The 18179-nt window shown below is 41.3% G+C and overlaps 1 protein-coding gene across 3 annotated transcripts in view; it reads right to left on the bottom strand.

Annotated features, from left to right (window-relative positions):
* wu:fj29h11 (protein NO VEIN) overlaps window positions 1-18179 on the bottom strand; it is a 33563-nt gene that overhangs the window by 12944 nt on the left and 2440 nt on the right. Inside the window, exons 2-28 of one of the 3 annotated variants that reach the window (XM_034570050.1) lie at window positions 17848-17919; window positions 13555-14630; window positions 12704-12902; window positions 12227-12588; window positions 11852-11977; window positions 11569-11766; window positions 10913-11053; window positions 9501-9761; window positions 8654-8834; window positions 8381-8547; window positions 8104-8247; window positions 7356-7533; window positions 6713-6892; window positions 6326-6550; window positions 6087-6196; window positions 5282-5497; window positions 4783-4909; window positions 4470-4692; window positions 4187-4334; window positions 3776-3953; window positions 3472-3652; window positions 2369-2495; window positions 2139-2258; window positions 1537-1687; window positions 1341-1453; window positions 672-822; window positions 306-554 (exon numbers count right to left, since the gene is read on the bottom strand). In XM_034570050.1, coding sequence (XP_034425941.1) covers window positions 306-554; window positions 672-822; window positions 1341-1453; window positions 1537-1687; window positions 2139-2258; window positions 2369-2495; window positions 3472-3652; window positions 3776-3953; window positions 4187-4334; window positions 4470-4692; window positions 4783-4909; window positions 5282-5497; window positions 6087-6196; window positions 6326-6550; window positions 6713-6892; window positions 7356-7533; window positions 8104-8247; window positions 8381-8547; window positions 8654-8834; window positions 9501-9761; window positions 10913-11053; window positions 11569-11766; window positions 11852-11977; window positions 12227-12588; window positions 12704-12902; window positions 13555-14619 — 5521 coding nt within the window. In that variant the 5' untranslated portion in view covers window positions 14620-14630; window positions 17848-17919. Of the gene's footprint in view, window positions 1-305; window positions 555-671; window positions 823-1340; window positions 1454-1536; window positions 1688-2138; window positions 2259-2368; window positions 2496-3471; window positions 3653-3775; window positions 3954-4186; window positions 4335-4469; window positions 4693-4782; window positions 4910-5281; window positions 5498-6086; window positions 6197-6325; window positions 6551-6712; window positions 6893-7355; window positions 7534-8103; window positions 8248-8380; window positions 8548-8653; window positions 8835-9500; window positions 9762-10912; window positions 11054-11568; window positions 11767-11851; window positions 11978-12226; window positions 12595-12703; window positions 12903-13554; window positions 14631-16908; window positions 16991-17847; window positions 17920-18179 lie in introns of those variants that run through there. The other 2 variants (XM_034570048.1, XM_034570049.1) reach the window with 2 other exon arrangements.

Genomic DNA, 18179 nt, shown 5'->3' on the forward strand with positions numbered 1-18179 from the left:
GGCAGTCCAACAAAAAATATATGGAAAACACTGAGGATGTAAAAAATATTTTGGTTATTATAAAATATTAATGGGAAACACTGTAGTATATGGACCTTCAGTACTGTGACGCATTGAACTTTGGTTCTGTTAACTTTAACCTTGTGACATACCAGCATATATGTAGTATCAGCATACTAGTAATGACAGTAAACTGCACATTACACAGTGCACATGTACTGTGTCAGCAGTTGTTATTTGTGCGACATCATAATCTGACATGTCCTCCTCTTTCTCTCTTCAAACACACTCTTAAGTGCACACACCTGAATGGATGCCTTCCTCCTTCATCAGCTCCTTGGCCATGGCTGTGGTTACCGTGGTAACATCTGATCCCCGCAGGTATCGCACTCCCAGGTGAGTGAGCAGGGAGGTGGGTGGGGCTGGGCTCAAACCCATATGGAGATAGGACAGAGACAGATGTCTTTCAAGCTCGTCTCCTCCAATCACCTCGCGGATCACGGCATCCTGACAGACGGCCACTTGGGACGGCAGCTTGTACACAACCTTACCCTCTATGACAGAAAGCATGGAGAGGAACATTCAAAGGTTAAAAAAAAAACCGATGAGCTCTGTATTTATTACTCTTGTCAATGCTGTTTTTGTGTGTTTGTTTCATTTGTGAGTAACACCTGAGCTGAGTGTCGGCAGGAAGGCCTTGCCCTTAAGCAGTTGGACAATCTGCCCAGCAACAGGCTTGAAGAAGTCCATCACTTCATCAGGCAGGGGGATGAACTGTAGGAACTGGCAGAGGCCCTTCAGGCCCTTGAACTCTGGGTGTTCCTGGAGAGAGGGACAAACGGGACACTAGTTAAAAGACAAACAATACTCAATGGTTAATGAGTACTAAGTACTAATTGGTATTATCCCCGCATCATGTTTTAGACATCCTGTTATTCTTTTATTTCTTTTATTTAATGCATAATTTCTCAAGTAGTGGAGTTTTTGTGGACCGCAACTGTCAAGAGTCTCAGGTCTGTATATTTGTAACAGTGATTCTAACACTGTCAGGTTAGAACCCAGATCCGGATCAGAAGAATAATAATAATAATAATCATAAGAATATTCAGACATATTTAAAGGACTGATATTTGTGTGTGAGTGACATTCAAGTTACTGAGGAGAGGTGTATGAAACTGAATTTACCAAGTAACTCATTTTTCACAATGTCTTCTATTTTATACTAACAGACAAATCTATTTGTATTATATGATCAAATTTCTTTGAAGGGATCGTCAGAGTAAAATCTTCTCTAATTTCAAATTTCAGTGAATTAATCCCACGATACAATTCTGTCTTACAGTGAAGACGTCCATGGCCTGAAGGAAAAGTTGAGGTATCTCAGATCGAAGCCACTGGTTCCATAAGCTGTCTCTGTCCACGTCTTCACGAGAGGAAGGGATGTCAAAGTCACCTGGAGAACAGTGTCAAGTGAGTGTCAAATTCCTTCTTACATAACTGGATTGCTCTAAAAATGACTTTAAAAATTCTTCTCACCTTGGACAATGAAACGGAAGCCGAAACTGCGAAGCGGCAGGTAGGCAAACACAGGCTGTTTCTGAGGCTGACATACATTGTCGTCTCCTGTGTCGTCGCTACCAAGCTGGAACGCCAGGGCAAGTTCAGTCGCCTCAACTTCCTCTTTGATCTGAAGGGGAAACAGATCAGTATCAACATAGATGCAACAGCTCAAAATAGACAGACTCACAAAAAACAGGTCTAGGTGCCTGTTAAATGAGAACAAAATGTCTCAACATATGTTTTCTTTGTCAGATTCACATCTAACTACAGGTAACGGGCGACTGCCACTGGGAAACTGTGGAGGGGAAAATATTTTTTTGATGAGCAAAGTTACAGGGATTCCATTGAGAAATTATTAGGCCAGATGTTGTAGCCAAGACCTTATTCGTGAGCTTTCACAAAGGCTGGCAAGAAACAGAAAGCCTGACTTTTGTGAAGCAGGACAAAGAACATTTATGAGGAATAAACACAGGAGCATGTCAGCGAAACCCAAAGCTCCAGTGAATTTTACTGCTCAGGACTGATGTGAATGTAAAAACTGAAATCTATATTGACCATGAGGCTTGCGTGTTTATTACCTTCTTGGGCTGCAGCGTAGTTTTGACCACCAGCCAGCGCTCTGTGCCCTCTGTGTGCTCCACCTCTACTACGTCATGACTCAGATCTTTTCGAGTCATGGTCACTAGACGGTTCTCACTCTGAAGAAAGACAGCAGCAGGAGGAAATAGATTAAGACCTCTTTTAGCTTTGAAAGAATGGTTTTAGCTTTGAGTGTGTTAGAATGTTTGAGTGTGAGTACAAGAGCTACCTGATTGTATATGCTGATAGAGCGCAGGCGGTGCAGGAAGAGTAGCAGGGAGGGGTGCACATCATGAAACAGGTTCCTGGTCTGATGGCTCTCGGAGCGCAGAGGAAGGCAGATCTTGGTGGTCCAACTGATGAGCAATCAAATTCCATAATGCAGTTAGAAAACTGGTGGATCAAATATGCGGCTTTAATAATGAATAAATGCCTCTGTTTCTTCTTCCACTCAAAACATCAGGACAAGGCTGTTATATGTTATATGTAATAGGCTGCATACCATAATAATAATCTCTGTAATATGGGGCTCAGTATGTCGCCCGCCAACCCGCTAGTTAGTGGACGACCTGTTCTCCCTCAGCCCTATTAAGTGTAACTTCTTTCAGCTTTTCGTTAATGATTAATTTACAATTTTGGTTGACTCTCACCACTTGGAACGAGCCACACTGACAACTGTTGTAAGACAATTGCTGTAGCTCTGATAAAGCCACAGTTTGATACCTGCCAAGCACCAAATGATGATGCTTATAACTAAAAACAGAATAAAAAGGTGAGAGTGAATGTTGATATGTATGGTTAATAGTTTTTGGTGGCCCAAATTTTTTTTTAGATTTTTCAATGTTGATCTGTTTCTTCAGGACGGGTAAATGGATTTACTGACACATTCCCCACAGCAAATAGAAGGTGGTAACATGTTGTGCTTAGAGGTTGTTCTGCTGCCCTCAAGTGGCCAAAAATCATTTATCCCTCCAGACATCAGGTAAAATGTTGTACAAATATGGCTGAATATTATAATTCTGATGTACCGTATGTTTGAGGTACCACATTTACTGATGTGATTACAAATCTGAGTTGCTGATGATATAGAGCTGAATTATGGTTTGCATCTTTTTGAATTTAACCTGAATGGCCTTTTTTCGACTTAAGATTTGTCACTGAATTCCATTTTGCTGCTTCAGTTTTGGGGTCGTGGTGTTGTAAATGCTGGCTCACTGCCAAATTGTCATGGCTTAGTGGGAGACATGCATCGTACATCATCAATTTATTGTTATTTGTAATACCTGTGTTTTACCTTTTGACAAGAAAAATCAAATCAAATCATCATCCAACCTGATCTGGTTTGTGTTCCTCAGCGCTGCATCCAGAGGCCTCTCATCTTCAGTCCAGTGGGGGAGGATGTATCCCATGGATAAGCCGCAAGTCTTGTCGAAGCCCAAGTGGAAGCCATTGGAGTGAATCTCAGGGCAGTCTGTGATCTTAAACACTGATTTGAAGCCGATGCCCTTTTGTCCTGTAAGGAGCAGTATCAGGATTATTAATATTGCTGTCATGAGACTAACATCAAGTTTTAAAACACTATTTGCAAAGCAAAAGCTAATTCAAGCAGTGTTCAAGACACCATGTACATGCTTACCAATGTATCCATATTTGTGTTTGCCCTTGGTGCTGCGACCCACATCACAGATGGCTCGGATGTTCTTCTCCTGGAAGCCGATCTCATTGTTGAGGACAGTGATGCAGTTCTTCTCCACCACAAAGGCCACGGATGGAATGAGGCCGGCATCTGATGGGTAACTGTTGTCGTCAGCATTCTGAAATAATATTAGAATAAGTTATAGTTAAATTTAAACAAGACATGAAACTCTTAATAATTATAATCCCAGTACATCTGTCTGTCATCCCTCCCTCCCTCCCTCCATTTTTTTTTTTTTTCTCCAGTTGGCATGTCCCTGGACCCACCTGACTGACTTTTCCCCCTGGCTGCTACCATGTATAATACCATATATAAAAGCATTTGTGAGGCTGTGAATGTATTTTCAGCCACCTGAATGAGTTCCAGGACAAAGTGTGTATCTTTGCTGTAGAGTTCCGTGGAGAGGCGTTCCAAGCTGCGGCCCAGCCTGTCCTGCTGAATCTGCATGAGCTTCTGGCCTTCAGCGGTCAATTCCACACCAATACCAAACTCGTTCTTCCTGTCAGAGATTGAGAAGAGACACAAGAGGTAAGCAAAGATCTGCTTTACTTTGAGGGGCCACATGTGGTTAAACAAACCACGATACCTATATTGACATAGTGAATATATCTGCAGATGGTAAATAAGAAAAAACCTGATGTCTTCAATGATGGTTCTTTGGGGAGATAACGTGGTCTCTGATTGGCAGCCGTCCGCATCATTTTCATTAGAATCAGACATTTCTGAGTTTTCCTTGTCCTGGACTCTTTCTGCTTCAGTACTGACATCGGATGTCTCCCCATTAGGGACTGAGGCAAACTCAAACAGCTCCTCTTCATCCTCATCCTCTTCAACCTCTACGCCTTGCTCGCCATTAACTGTAAAAACAGTTAGCCATTAAAAACTAAACAAAAGGGAAAAATGGTTCAGTGCTTCATTCGCAATTCCTGTGCTAGAGTTTTAGCCACCTTGATGTAGGCTCTGGTTGAGCTGGGAGGAGGCGAAGCTGTTGTCCATGGGGTTATCCTCAAAATAATCATCTTCACTCGTGTTCAGCGCCGACAGACTGCTGCTCTCAGAGTCTATCAAATTGGACTGAAGTCAAAAATGAAAGAGAAAGAAAAGGAAAAGAACATTACAAGCCAAGAATTAGAGACCTGCCAGAGGAACATGACAGTGAATTTACAGCTACCATACCACATGTTGTACTGTGTGGTTGTGGTGTTTTGGTACACAGAGATCACCATTACACTGGGACTAATTCTTGGAAATTTTTCCTTGATTTTTCAGAGAAACTTGCTCCTTGTTTAGTCAAACTGTAACGTGAGTTATCTTTGTTTATTCCACTGTTTAGAATGGCACATGATTCACACACTTGAGTAGTGAGAGCGCACTCGTGTTGTTGTTTTTTGCATTTGAATTATGACTCATCCGATTCAATGAGAACAGTCTTTCCATTTTTCTGACCTTGGCCTGTTCCACAGGTGCTGTGTGCATGTTGTAGCTGTGGCTCTGTGGTGGGTTCAGTTTCTTCTGGTAGTCTTTGGTCCAGTCTGTGATCCCCAGGAGGATGCCCAGACGATGCAGACAGTTCATGTGCCTTGGGTCGGACTGGGCCACGGTGATTAGGACCTGTTTAGACTTGGCCTGGCCCAAGACACGGGAGAAAGGCTCCAAAAAGACCTGGAGGTCACATACACAAGAACATACAAGTCACTTCTTAATCATCGTTACAACGGAAACGTATTTCCCAATCCTTAAGCCTTTTGGTATGGAAGCTATGTTGTAATACCTGCTGCAAAAACAAACGAGTGAACATGAGCTGCAAGGGTTTGAATTAGTCACAAACTGTAGTAAGTCTATGAATAAGTCATGTTTCATCTGTTTGCTGGAGATAAAACACAAATTGTACAAGAAATTAAATCAATATTCATACCTTCCCTGCTCTACTTATAGCAAATTATAATATACATATACTGGTCTTGTTCTAAGCCTAAATGTACAGATTATTAAATTCCATGATTAGACTTTGATGGTCCTGGGATTATCAGGACATAATAATTACACTTACACGGGATTACCCTCATTCCATTTATCCACCCACCCAAATGAACCATGGAATGAATTAAACACCTTCAATGTGGAATACCTGTTCTCACTATTTCTACTCTAAAATCCAAACAGAGCTTCAATGTAACATCTCACCAGAAATAAAAAATAATTGATACTTATTTGATCCTGTGATCTAAATGGGCAACGCAGTGCGACTGACCTGCTGCAGAAGAGCCTGGCAGGTTCTGGTGGGGATTCGCGTCAAACACGCCAAAAGGAACTCGGCCACTCTGCTGTAACATGCCACATTCTCTTCATCCTGAGACATATCTAACAAACCAAGACTTTATTTTAGAAACTTTGAAAGATTTAGGCAGCATTTGAAACCTCCTGCTATGAAGCAGTTTGAAAATGTAAGGAAAGAAAAGCTTCAATCTCAGAGCCCTCATGCGTCACTACCTTCTTTTGCCACCGCTGCTGCAAGGGAGCTCTGCATGTAGTTGGCCAGGAGGGCAGTGGGAGCATTGACGATCCCATCAGCGACCACCATGGACACCAGATGGCCGGCTGTGCCAGTGGGGTCAAGTGTCATGGCGGAACTGGAGAAGTACTTGCCTCCGGTGTGTGTGGTGATCCTGAGAAGCAAACCTGGTCTAACCTCCAACGCTGCCAGGCCTGTGTTAGCTGTGGGCAAGCCAATAAAAAAGAGTTCGTAATTCAGATATTAACTACACAACTGATTAATTGGCAATATTAACTACATATCTCACATCTATCATACGTTTCATTAACATTTTCATTTACTCATTATTCAGCCATGCAAAATGAACCATGTCTGACTTGTACCTGCATTTCTTTCGATGAAATCTTTGAGGGAGCCGTGAAGGGGTTTAAAGATCAGCTCCCACTGGCTCCACTCACTTAAATCCTCCAGCAGGGGGCAGGAGAGCAAGCTAGCCATGGCCTGGGTCTTGGACATTTCACCAAGACGCCCAACTGCCTCACAGCCAACTTCAGCACTATTCAGAAGAGTAATATAGACAAAGACAAGGATGAAATAGGAACTGTAAAGTCTAGTGACAGGTGATGTTTCTGATATATCTGATTCAGTAGTTGGCTCCGTTAAAAGAGGACTGCACTTATTTCAATCATATTTAAACACAATGAAAGTTATAAGATGTAGCGTGGAGTGCGCAGCCAGGACATCGGGGTTAAAGTGATCAGAACGTTCCAGATAGATGATCCGACACATCAATTAATAACTAAGCAAATGTATGAATAGCGACGGAGATGAACACACGCGCGCGCTCCTGCGAACGGGAGAGAAGTTCTGTGATTTCCCGCTCCCTTAGTGAATATCAAGCGCCAGCCCAGTGTAGCCTGGGTTTAAGAGCTCTTCCTTTTTCAGTTTACCCATTGTGACATTTTTAAAGACGTTTATGTGCTTACTTAGCTTGAGTAATATCTGTGTGGTAAAACAGTGCTCACATTGATTTGTCGTGTTTGGCAAAGAGGGCAGACTCATAGAAGACCTGGCTCACTCCTCCTCCAGCCAGGCCTCTCTGGCGTTGGACCAGTCCAACCAGAGTTTGCAGACTTCCATAGCCGAGGTCACGACTGTCCCGGACACTGTAGTGAGACTTCAGTGCTGATTCAATATGGGAAAGCTGGAAAAAGGAGGGTGGCTATTGAAATTGTTCCTGTTAACTCATCGGATTTAATTAACCTATTTATTACTTTATTCCAAATTTACTTGTTATTAATAATCTTAGTTGTAATAATATGGGTTTATTTTCCTGTCTTTATTTAAGAGCATGGTCTTTAGATTTTTTTAGATTTCCTATGTCCAGCTTCAACTCCTCTCCTCACATTCACGCTGCTTCTGTGACACGAGAAGCAGCGTGAGGTAAGGTCTGAAGCTGGAGCGCAGGAAACCCCTCCAAGCAAATCAAATATCTGAGTGCAAACGCACAGTTTGAGCACATGCAGAGCAAATCAAAGCACAAGTAGGAGCTATTTGAATGCGAGTGGTGGATTTTGAGAGCAAAATCTGAAGGTGAAATCAAACAAGTCCTCATCTCAAACGGAAAGGCCATGCTTTTGAATAAAGATAGAAACAAAAATTCAAAAAAAATCATATAATAATAATTATAACAACAGGGTGATGAGGAGCTTTCTAAGTGCATCAATTTGTATGTTTAGGCAACCAAATTTGAATGTGCCTGGAAATTACTTACCTCATCTGGGTCAGTAGAGGTTATGTCGCCACACTGTTGGATGAACTCAAACACATCTTGTTTGGTGTGTCGGAGACCACTGCCCACAAGTTCCCCACTGCAACTGCCCACAATCAAAGTGGAGCCAAGTGTATCCTGCAGCAACTGCAAACAGCCAGAGTGACACAGGATGAAGACAGTCTAAATGTTTTGTATACGCTTAGATTTGTATTTCAGAAACCATAAAAACACAAAAAAAGACAGTTAGCTGCAAAATAAAAATAAAAACAACTTGTACCTGATTGTTTTTAACCAGAAACTCCAAGAAGTTGCCTTGCTCTAAAGAAAGGAAATCTTTGACCTTGAAGTTTTTGGTCAACTTCTTCTCCAGAGATGCGATGTGAGCCAGAGTTATGGCTGAGTTCTGAGAGGACAGACTGTCTTTAAGAAACTGCTTCACTTTGGCTGAGAGACACAGAGCAGAAATGTCAATCATAGAAAAAAATGCATTATTATACACGATCATGTTAGTTAGTATATGTGGCAAAAACACTACGTCGTGCTTCAATACCTTCACTTGGGAGGGATGTGGTGAGTTTGTCCCCTTTTGTATTTTTTTCAGTGGTCTGGGGCGCCTTGTCTTTGGGCACCAGGTCCTGTGGGACAGCCAGCGAGCCACCACAGATGGCGAGCTGAAACAGGGCTGTTGCCAGACGGTCACCTGACACCTGCTGCAGAAAGTTCTGGACGTACTGGATTGGGATTTAGACAAAGTTGTGTATCAGATATGTGGTCATTTGACACTCACATGACACCACAAAGGACCATATTGAAGAGAGCTGATTTAGGTCTCAATTGATTTTAAATAACAATTAGAACCAAACTTCTTAGAGGAGTTAACACTTGAACAAACATCAGTGTGATAGAGAAAATGTATTTAACATGTATTTCGACTTTTCAGTTTGTCCCACGTCCCATACGCTAACGTGGAGGAGACAGGGTTATACTGACTTGTACTGCAGCCAGCCACCAGGGGGTGATCAAGGTGAGCTGTCACGACCATCTTAATTTTGCTTTATACTTCCAACTTTTTATCTCGAGATATGTTACAAAATGGTTTGAGTAATAAGTGACCGGAGGTGTCCGTGATGTGACGTCATTCTATACATTTTAGCATAAATATTTCAAATGGTGATGAAAAATATCTGCGATTTCACAGAATATGATGAGTTTGAACCTGAAGAAGTTGAGTTTCATTTTATAAAAAACATGTAGATAAACCAGGGAGGATGAATGCAGAAGTTTTCTACTTCAAGCTGCACCATAGACTGTTTATTAAAAGCATCATGCAAACAATAAAAAGTGACCAAGCAAACCGTACATCCCAAAGAACACATTCGTCAGTGTCTAGCACCCACCTTGGTCATCCTGGGACTGAAGACCCCCTCTGCATTTGAGTATACGGCCATCACTACTTCGGCTGCTGTCATGGACGCATACTTTTTCCTGAGGGCCAAGCTGCCTGGGGAAGAGAAGGAACCTGCTCCTTGCAATGGCTCCAACACGCTCCTCTTCCTCTTTCTCAGCTGCTCTTGAGTCTCCTCCTCCAGCTCTCTTTGGATGACCTCCCTGGCTAGTGTCAAGTTGGCATGCTCAGAACGACTCACCTTCGACAGGGTCTGGAGAGGACAGGCAGGATGTGTAAAGAAGTGGAAAGTTAAGAAAAATATAAGTAAGTAGGTTCATTAGAGTTAACTTTCATCTACACTGAACTGCTTTTATGTTAACAAGGTTTCAACAGTGCTCATCAGCCCACTGAAAGGAGACATATTCACATTGTGGTTGATCATACATCATAAATATTCTACCAAAGTATATAGAAAGAGAAGAAAAATAGGAAAGAGTAAAACAGCTGTTTTTCACTAGGGGTCTAAAATACAGATAGATAAGATAGAGAAGGTCCTCAATACGTGTTAATATTTAAAACTGTCTTCTTTGCAAAAGCTTAAGATTTAATTATAATAAACTGTATAATTTAGGCTGGCTTAGGTAGTCCTGAACCATCTCATAGTTATGCTGCTATAGACCTAAACCGTGTCCCAATTAAGGGGCTGCCTGCTCCGGAAGAAATGATTTACACAGGACTTCTTTTGGTAGAACATAAACTCATGGGGAGACTCACTAATAGGTGGGCCGTGGTCTCGATCCGGACCCAGATACCGTTCTACCTGGTGCCGGAACCACGGTGTAACCCTAAAATCATTGAGAATTCTCTCATTCTCGTTTCTATTTAACCAACGCAGCTTTTCAAGCCGTTAGGGCCCTTTAAGGGGCCCAAAAAACTCTGTGAGTCAGAGAAAAATAGGAAAAGTAACTTCACATGGCGTGTTTTAATAAAGAAAGGAAGACAGCAAAAACTGTTTTTAATCGAAACTAGAAAGACTCTTATATAAAAAAGTGAGGGTGGGATATAAGAGGAAAACAAAAGGAAGAGAAAGGCAGGTGTTTATGCTGTTCAGTTAAGATGTTTTCAAATGTTTCGAAAATTGGTTGAGATTATGTCAAAACACTTTTTATGATATTTTCCCTAAAGTTAAGCATTTTGTTAAGATGCACATTTTAAAAACATTTTATTTTTATATCACAGTACTTATTTATAATTCCTCCAGTTCAATGTGAAAACTGACAATAAATATTGTTGAATATTATTGCAATATACTTTCTTTGATATGGCAGTCACTTGTTGACCTTTGCAGGAGGAACATTTTATTTTAATTGAATACCCCTGATGTATTGTCTGTTGTTGCTAAACGTAGGTCAAGTCTCTTACCGATATGGGCAGCCCAAGGCCGGTTATTCTAATGCCAAGCTCATAGGGAGAGTCACAGTTGTAGTGGTCAGCCAAATACTTCAGAAACTCAGCCAGGTCTACTCTTGCCTTGCTCTGCTGCTTCCGAAATTCACGAAGTTGCTAAACAAATGAAACAGAGTAGACACATTTAGGGGAAAGTTAATGGCATGTAAGACAGAAAGCACATGTACTCAACTACAGCACCTCAGTCAAGAATTTTCTGTTAAATAGGTCTTTCCATCAGTAACTATTCGTGACAGAAAGAAAGATTTGGACTGATTCAAAGAATTCGGTGCATGCGACACATAAATCATTCTCTAAAAGGTTCACATGTCTCATACAGTCTGTTATCTTTAAGCTGCACGCAACTATTCACATTTTGCCACAATAACCACAGTCACATAGATTTATTATGACCTTGCCTTGAGGTCATTTACTTTAATTTACTTCCTTTCCTGATTTCATTTGCATCCAACAGAAACACTTTCTCTAGAAAATGAGACGTTCATTTTGTAAATCTGAAATGAGTTCTCCAGGTAATTATCCAAACACTACTGTGTAATATAAAACTTTCAAGCTTACATGCAAATCAACAGTGAACAAAAATAAGAGCCAGTCAAAAATGTGAGTCATACCTTTAAGATGTCTATTGTCTTAATCTGGTGTATATCATCATCCTTAGTGTTACTGTCAATCTTAAAGAAGAGGTGGACGAGTGGCAGTTTGCAGAGAGGCCCCAGGTTCAGCTCTTCAAAGCACTTCTTGTCCTTCAGCGCAGCCAGTGACTGACCCAGCTCATACAGGGTACAAATGGATGTCACTGCTTCAGTGGACTGACAGAGGGAGGAAAAAAATAATGTATAGCTACCAAGCATCCACATAAACACGGGTCAGAAGGAAATGGAAATGTTTGCAAACCTCTATGAACATGTTGATTTCTCTTATGATGTACTGGAGGTTTCTTAGAGCTGGAACATTCCCGGGTCTGATGTTCACGTGTTTCAAAGAGGAAATCTGCATCAGCACACATGCCTTGGATATCACCTGGACAGAGGTGGTGTCAAACATGATATTTAATGATAATGAGTTCATCTGTTTGAGGTGGTGGAGGGCTTTGACCTTTGGACAGAGCCATGCAGCCTCAATGATTTCCCTTTCTTATAGACTTTATGTTATGCTAAGCTACTTGCCTGCTGGCTTTAGCTTCATAGTTAGCGATGATTTTATCAAAAGCGAGTAAGTGTATTTCCCAAAATGTTGATCTATTCCTCGAAGCTTCAGTGTGCGCCTCACCTTCTCTTCGGTGACCAGCTCTCCCTCTGCAGCGATGTCTCGGATCACACCCTCCATCAGACTGTTGACTGTATCCGGATCCATGACCCTGTTCCTACTCCGCCTTGTGAGCTCCTCCCCATCCCCCTCCATGGCCTCTACTGCCCGCATATTAGCTCCATGGACCTCTCTGAGCTGTGCATGATAAGCTTCTTTGAACACAGGGAAAGTGTCCCCTCTCAGTGTCGCATCTTTCACTTTGGTCTTCTGTGCTCTGGTCAAGTTCACATCTGACCCCAGTTTTGGAAATTCAGACCCGGAGAGGAAGTCAAGTGTACCGACTGGTTGCTGCTGCTTTTTTTCAGGCTCTCTTGGAGGATTATCTGTTGCTGTGGAAGGACATGATGACATTTGTTTGTTTCATAAGCATGGATATGTGACAGTCTTTGTTTTTTAACACAAGAAGGGTGATGGAGTCATGGAGTTTTGCCATCCTACCTGCAGTTGTCGGCAATACGACAGGGTTGGGACTTGCTGTTGCTGCCTCTTGAGATGACAGATTCTTAGAGTCAGAGGCTTGGCAGCTGTCATACAGGGACATGTACTGTGCCAGAGGAAGCCTCTCACCAAACTGACGGAAATAGACGGTTTGGAGCTGGTCGATTGTTGGAGCAGTCAACTGGTAGTTCTTAATCACCTGGAACACATCAATAAACTGTTACTGACTAGGTGGTTCAAAAGTAAGATGAGGTGAAAGGCATGATTCAATATCCAAATGTAAACTATTTTAAAAGGAAATGGCTGATTTATCGTGTGTGTGTGTGTGTGTGTGTGTACGTGTCTGTGTGTGTGTCTGTGTGTGAGTTTATTGTGATTCAGTCCCACATGGGAGCTGTGCTCCTGCCAAAATGTACTCATTGGAACAAGTGAGTATTAATCCTCAACTAAAAAGTAGTGGAATACACTATCAACTTCAGTTTGAGTAAGATTTGTTTAGAACTGCAGCACCAGATTTATGACATTACTGGGCACTTTAAAAAATACTATATATGCTGTATTTGTAACCACTTTTCATACATTGCAATCTATAGGATCCAATAAGCTTATGTGTGATTAACATATATGAAGTTGACTATAGAGGTTTGGAAAGTATTAAGTTTATGTTTGATACATTTCACAAGACACAGCAACTTGGTTTAGGCTACTGCAGCAAAGCAAATATGAGCTTATGATAGACTAATTGTACTCAAAGATATTAATGCTGTATGCTTAATGAATAAATGCTAAAAAATAAACATGACCAGAATAAAAAATACTCAGTGTTTCATATATTTGTGGAAATAACTGACCTCTAAGACTCTCTTGTACAGCTGCTGTTGGGTCAGTTGTTCAGCTGGTTTGGATGCAGCAAAGAGCGGGTTATGAGGAAGACCATGGGTTGTGAATAAAAATGCAGTGGAATGCAAAGGAGGATCCAGAGGGCTGATTCCTGCTTGAGCGAGGGGCACGTGGTGAGGGCTGACATCTACCTTTGGCATGGTAACAGTCGGGGTAGTGGCTGTATCTCCACTAAGTGATTCAGTTTCCTGTGGAGTTGCAGACCTACTGTTCTTCATAGCGTTCGTGGAATTCCCACTTTCCGGTTGATTTTGAGGCTGATGAATCTTATGGAACACCACTTGGTCTTTCAAAACTAGATCTCCTTTCAAAAATACTACCAGGGCAGAAATACTTTTGAAGCCCAAAAGGGCTAATGCTATATGTCTGTGATATTTCTGACGGTAGACTTTACCCAACGTTTTCAGAGGAATTCCACGTGGCTGTTCTTTAATCAGAGCCAAAACATTTTCTAGGACAATCTCAATCATCTCACTGTCTTCTGTAGTTTCTGCTGATGATCCAGCTCCAGCTTCTGCTTCCCCCTGACTCTCAAACAGATGGTCCTTGTGAAACACCACTTCCCCTTCCACAACCAGATGACTATGCAGTGAGGCGACAAGGCTTGCCATGGTGTCAAAGCCCAAAGGGGATAAAACCAGCTTCTTGTGGTATGTGCGGTTGTAGATTACAGCCAGTTTTTTAATGGGGATTCCATCTTTTTGCTGCTTCACTAGGGACACTACATTTTCCAAAACCATCTTGATATTCTCGTCGTCTGTTGGTGGAGTTGATACCCCAACTGCAGATCCAGCCCTCCTCGCATGGTAGTGGGTTTTGTGAAACACCTTTTTCCCCTCAACAATCAGATCCCTATCCAGAAAGGCTAATAGACTAGCTGTTGAGTCGAAGCCCAGAGATGATAGACACAGATTGCTGTGGTAAGCCTGCTGGTAGTATAGGCTCAGTTTTTTCAAGGGGATCCCAGCTTGCTGCTGTTCCACCATAGCCACTACATTTTCCAAAACCTCCTCCATCTTGATTAACACTGTCAGAGGAAGAAGAAACCACCGTTAATGGGAAAACACAATGTACTGCCATGTATTTTAGCAAAGGTTTATGCTGTCACTCCAATGCTACCTTTGCTGTTTAAGTAATGTGCTTTAAAACACACCAAGGTATCAAATAAAGAAGAAATCTAAATGATGGTGATCGAAGGAAAGAATACTTTAAAATATAAACTGTCAATATTAATGATATTTTTCAAATGTTTTCTTACTGGTGCTAATTAAAGAATGACCGATTCGCTGGGCAAATATAGAGTTGCAAGAAAACTTAAGTAAACCCGCTGGATTTATCAGATTTATAGATTATAGATTTGTCTTATGATATGGTCATATCTTCATCTGTTACCATTTTGAACAAGCACAATCTATTTTAACTAGGAACAAAGAAATCATTGTTTTGCTCTTGTCCACACCATAACAAAAATATTCAAACAGTGTAGAGTTGGCAAACCTGGAGTACAATAAGTGACACAAGATTGGATATTAATCAGCCTACACTACACAAACCGTCTATAAATGGAAACAATTCAGTTCTGTGGCTACTCTCCCTGGAAGTTGACTTACAATGATAAGAGGTGTTTTGTGGACCCATTCAAAAAGTTAATTTGTTTGTTCAGGAAATGCACGAATGGCAATGTATACAAAAATGTATCCCAAGATTCCTTCAGAATGTTGTTGCAGGTCAGATCTGCAGCTACCGCTTGTTTGAGGTTATTGCTGCGGAATCACATTTGATTATTAAACAAATGAAAGGACTGATTTGCATTTTCCAGCAGCACTGTGAATGTCTCGTGTGTTCAAATAGGAAATGAAAGATTAAAATTGCTTGTGTGTTATTAGCTTAGGCACTTTGTGTTTTTCTCTACATTTTATTTAGATGATCTGATCAAAATTATGATTGTATTGGAAATGTTAACCATGTATTTAATGTCCTTCTACTCCATGAACTTCCCTTCACCTTGTGCATGGTACAGACTCTGTTATGTTCTCTGCTGTATTTGCTGCTTGATTCATGAAGACAGCTTTGTCTTAAGGATATTCCATAACAATTTAGAATTAATGCAAAAATAATCCCCATAAATTTCCAAATTCATAGAATACTTTAGCATATTATTTCACTTTTACGGTCCACATTTTTACTGCTTTGGCCCCCTCATTGATTCAAAAAGCTGGACATGTTACACTTAAGCTTTGCTGAAGGAGCTTTGATATTAGCAGTATGGGGGAGGCAGCCCTCACAAGTTAGGGCAAGGGATTGAAGAACATCCACCATGAGATGACTACGAGACAGCCCACCAATCCAGACATTTTACAACTTGACAAAAAGCACAGCTAAAAGAGCATGTGGCGAATGAGCTGCCTCCGACCAGCGTATGATCGACTTTAACTGCTGAAATACTTTGGGCACTTGAGGCGGCGGATTCACGCTATTCATACAAATTAATGTAGCGATGTTTGGATCCCTTTTATCAAATATGTTTGCAAACTGAGAGATTGTTGTTGGTTTACATGTAGGAGCACCAAAACAATAATTGGGTGTTTTCGTCATGCCTCTGCATGCAAAAGTGTGTGTTTATTGCCCTTTGAGAATTCTTATTTAACTTCTCTCACAAATAATTTCCTATATTCAGCTGAATAGGACCGAGTTTTCCACACCACACTGTGATGCAGAAGTCTGACAAAGAGGAGCTCACACAGATATTTATGATATTCTAGTTATACAACTCTCGTCAGATGGAGGAAACACTTTGAACAGTAATACTTCCTTTAACGCAATCAGTTTGATAAGAAGAACACTGTGTCAACTGTGTCACCTGTTTAGCAATTTGAGAAAACTGGTTACAAATGTCCTGCAGGCCATAAGGAAAACAAAGGTAAAACTCTTGTACTTTCCACAATTACTTTTTAAACAAATTTGAAGAAAGAATGTTTTTCACTTGAACAATCAAAAAACTCCCGAGGGAGTCTAAAGCTCTGCATGAAACTACATTCAAGTGTAACAGCACAAACAGACAGTGTTTACATAGATATGGTCTACGATCCTGTGTCCTGTGACACATCTTCTCAAAAATAAAATCTATTCACTGTATTTTTATTTTGTCAAACCATATCTTTTACATAACAGAATTAAGTATTAAGTATTTTAAAATCTGTTTAGTCTTTAGTCATAATATTAGCAGCATATATTGAGGCACAAAGATAAACTAGAGTCTAATTTGCATGAAGAATAAGCAGAAAGCAGAGGCAGGTTGATCTTACCTATTCCTTCGTATGACAAGTTCTGCTGTTCATCTCCCTCAGAGTTTCAACTATCATATGAACCCGTATCAACCTTCCTGCCTATTTTATAATCCCACCCCCTCCCCTGCGGTTTCCTTCTCACCATAATGGCAGAGAAACGAAACTGAAAGCAAACGGCAGGCTCATTCAAGTCTATTGGGTCAGCCACACGCCCTCGTTCCTGTAAATGGTTATGCCACAACACACAGACACAGCAATAGAAGGAGGCAACCAAAAAAACAGCTGGGGGCAGTCGTGCATCTTAACTTTACTGAAGCACTAATTCATCTAAATGTCCGTGCTTTTAATGTTCAAATGATATTTGGTGGGACTTAATGTTACAGTATTCAGCAGACATGTTGATGAAAGTAAGCAAAGCTGCAATGTAAGGGGACGTCAGTGACGAAGACAGAAGGGAAAACAAAAGAGAAGGAGATTGAGGGTGAAGCTTTGAGTTTCACATTCCTGGCCAGCACCCGCCCATTTCCCTCAGCTGAGTAATAAACCATGAGATCTGATTACAGCCACAGTCCATGCGATGTGTCACTGGTAAAAACAAACCTAAACCTAAGAAAATGAAACAGACTAGAAAATGTAAAATAGACATTGTTATTGCCTCGCTCCTGCGCATGGCTTTGCACATTTTGCTGTTTCATGTCCTCCTCACATTACTCAGCAAACGATGACTTCACAACCTGATCCTGAACAGGGCACCGTACCCTTTGCTGCACAGATCTATGAGTTACAATGACATCATGGCTGCCACAAGATATTGGGAGGAGGACAATTAAAGGAGCACTCTACGGCTGCGTGAATTGAACGAGCGGCAGTGTTTTCATGTTCTCTTTGTACCTCTGGCCCCAGCTTTTACAATGTATTTCTTTAGGGTTTATGACGAACCAAGCCACAGCAACATACCTTGTATTGGTCAGCTTGGAACTATGTTGTCAGTGCTTCATGTCTTCTCTCTCCTCACTGTTAGGGCCATACCTTACAACATGGGGAAATCAATGTAGATGATGAGGAGGAGGAGGAATGCAAGAGGGGATGATGATGATGACAACAGCTGACAGCAGGATTTTTGTCTGAGCAGCTGTGAAACTAAGTTAAAACATGACATTGAATCAAAGGAATCTGTAATATGTTGAGTCATGACAAGTGGGTCATAACCCTTTTCGACCCAGGTGAACCTGGTGTTAATGCTGGACCGGTGCTATAGGCCTGGTTCAGAGTGGGTTTGACTTGCAAAC

The sequence above is a fragment of the Hippoglossus hippoglossus genome, chromosome 19, assembly GCF_009819705.1.
Source record: "Hippoglossus hippoglossus isolate fHipHip1 chromosome 19, fHipHip1.pri, whole genome shotgun sequence".
Classification (NCBI taxonomy): Eukaryota; Metazoa; Chordata; class Actinopteri; order Pleuronectiformes; family Pleuronectidae; genus Hippoglossus; species Hippoglossus hippoglossus.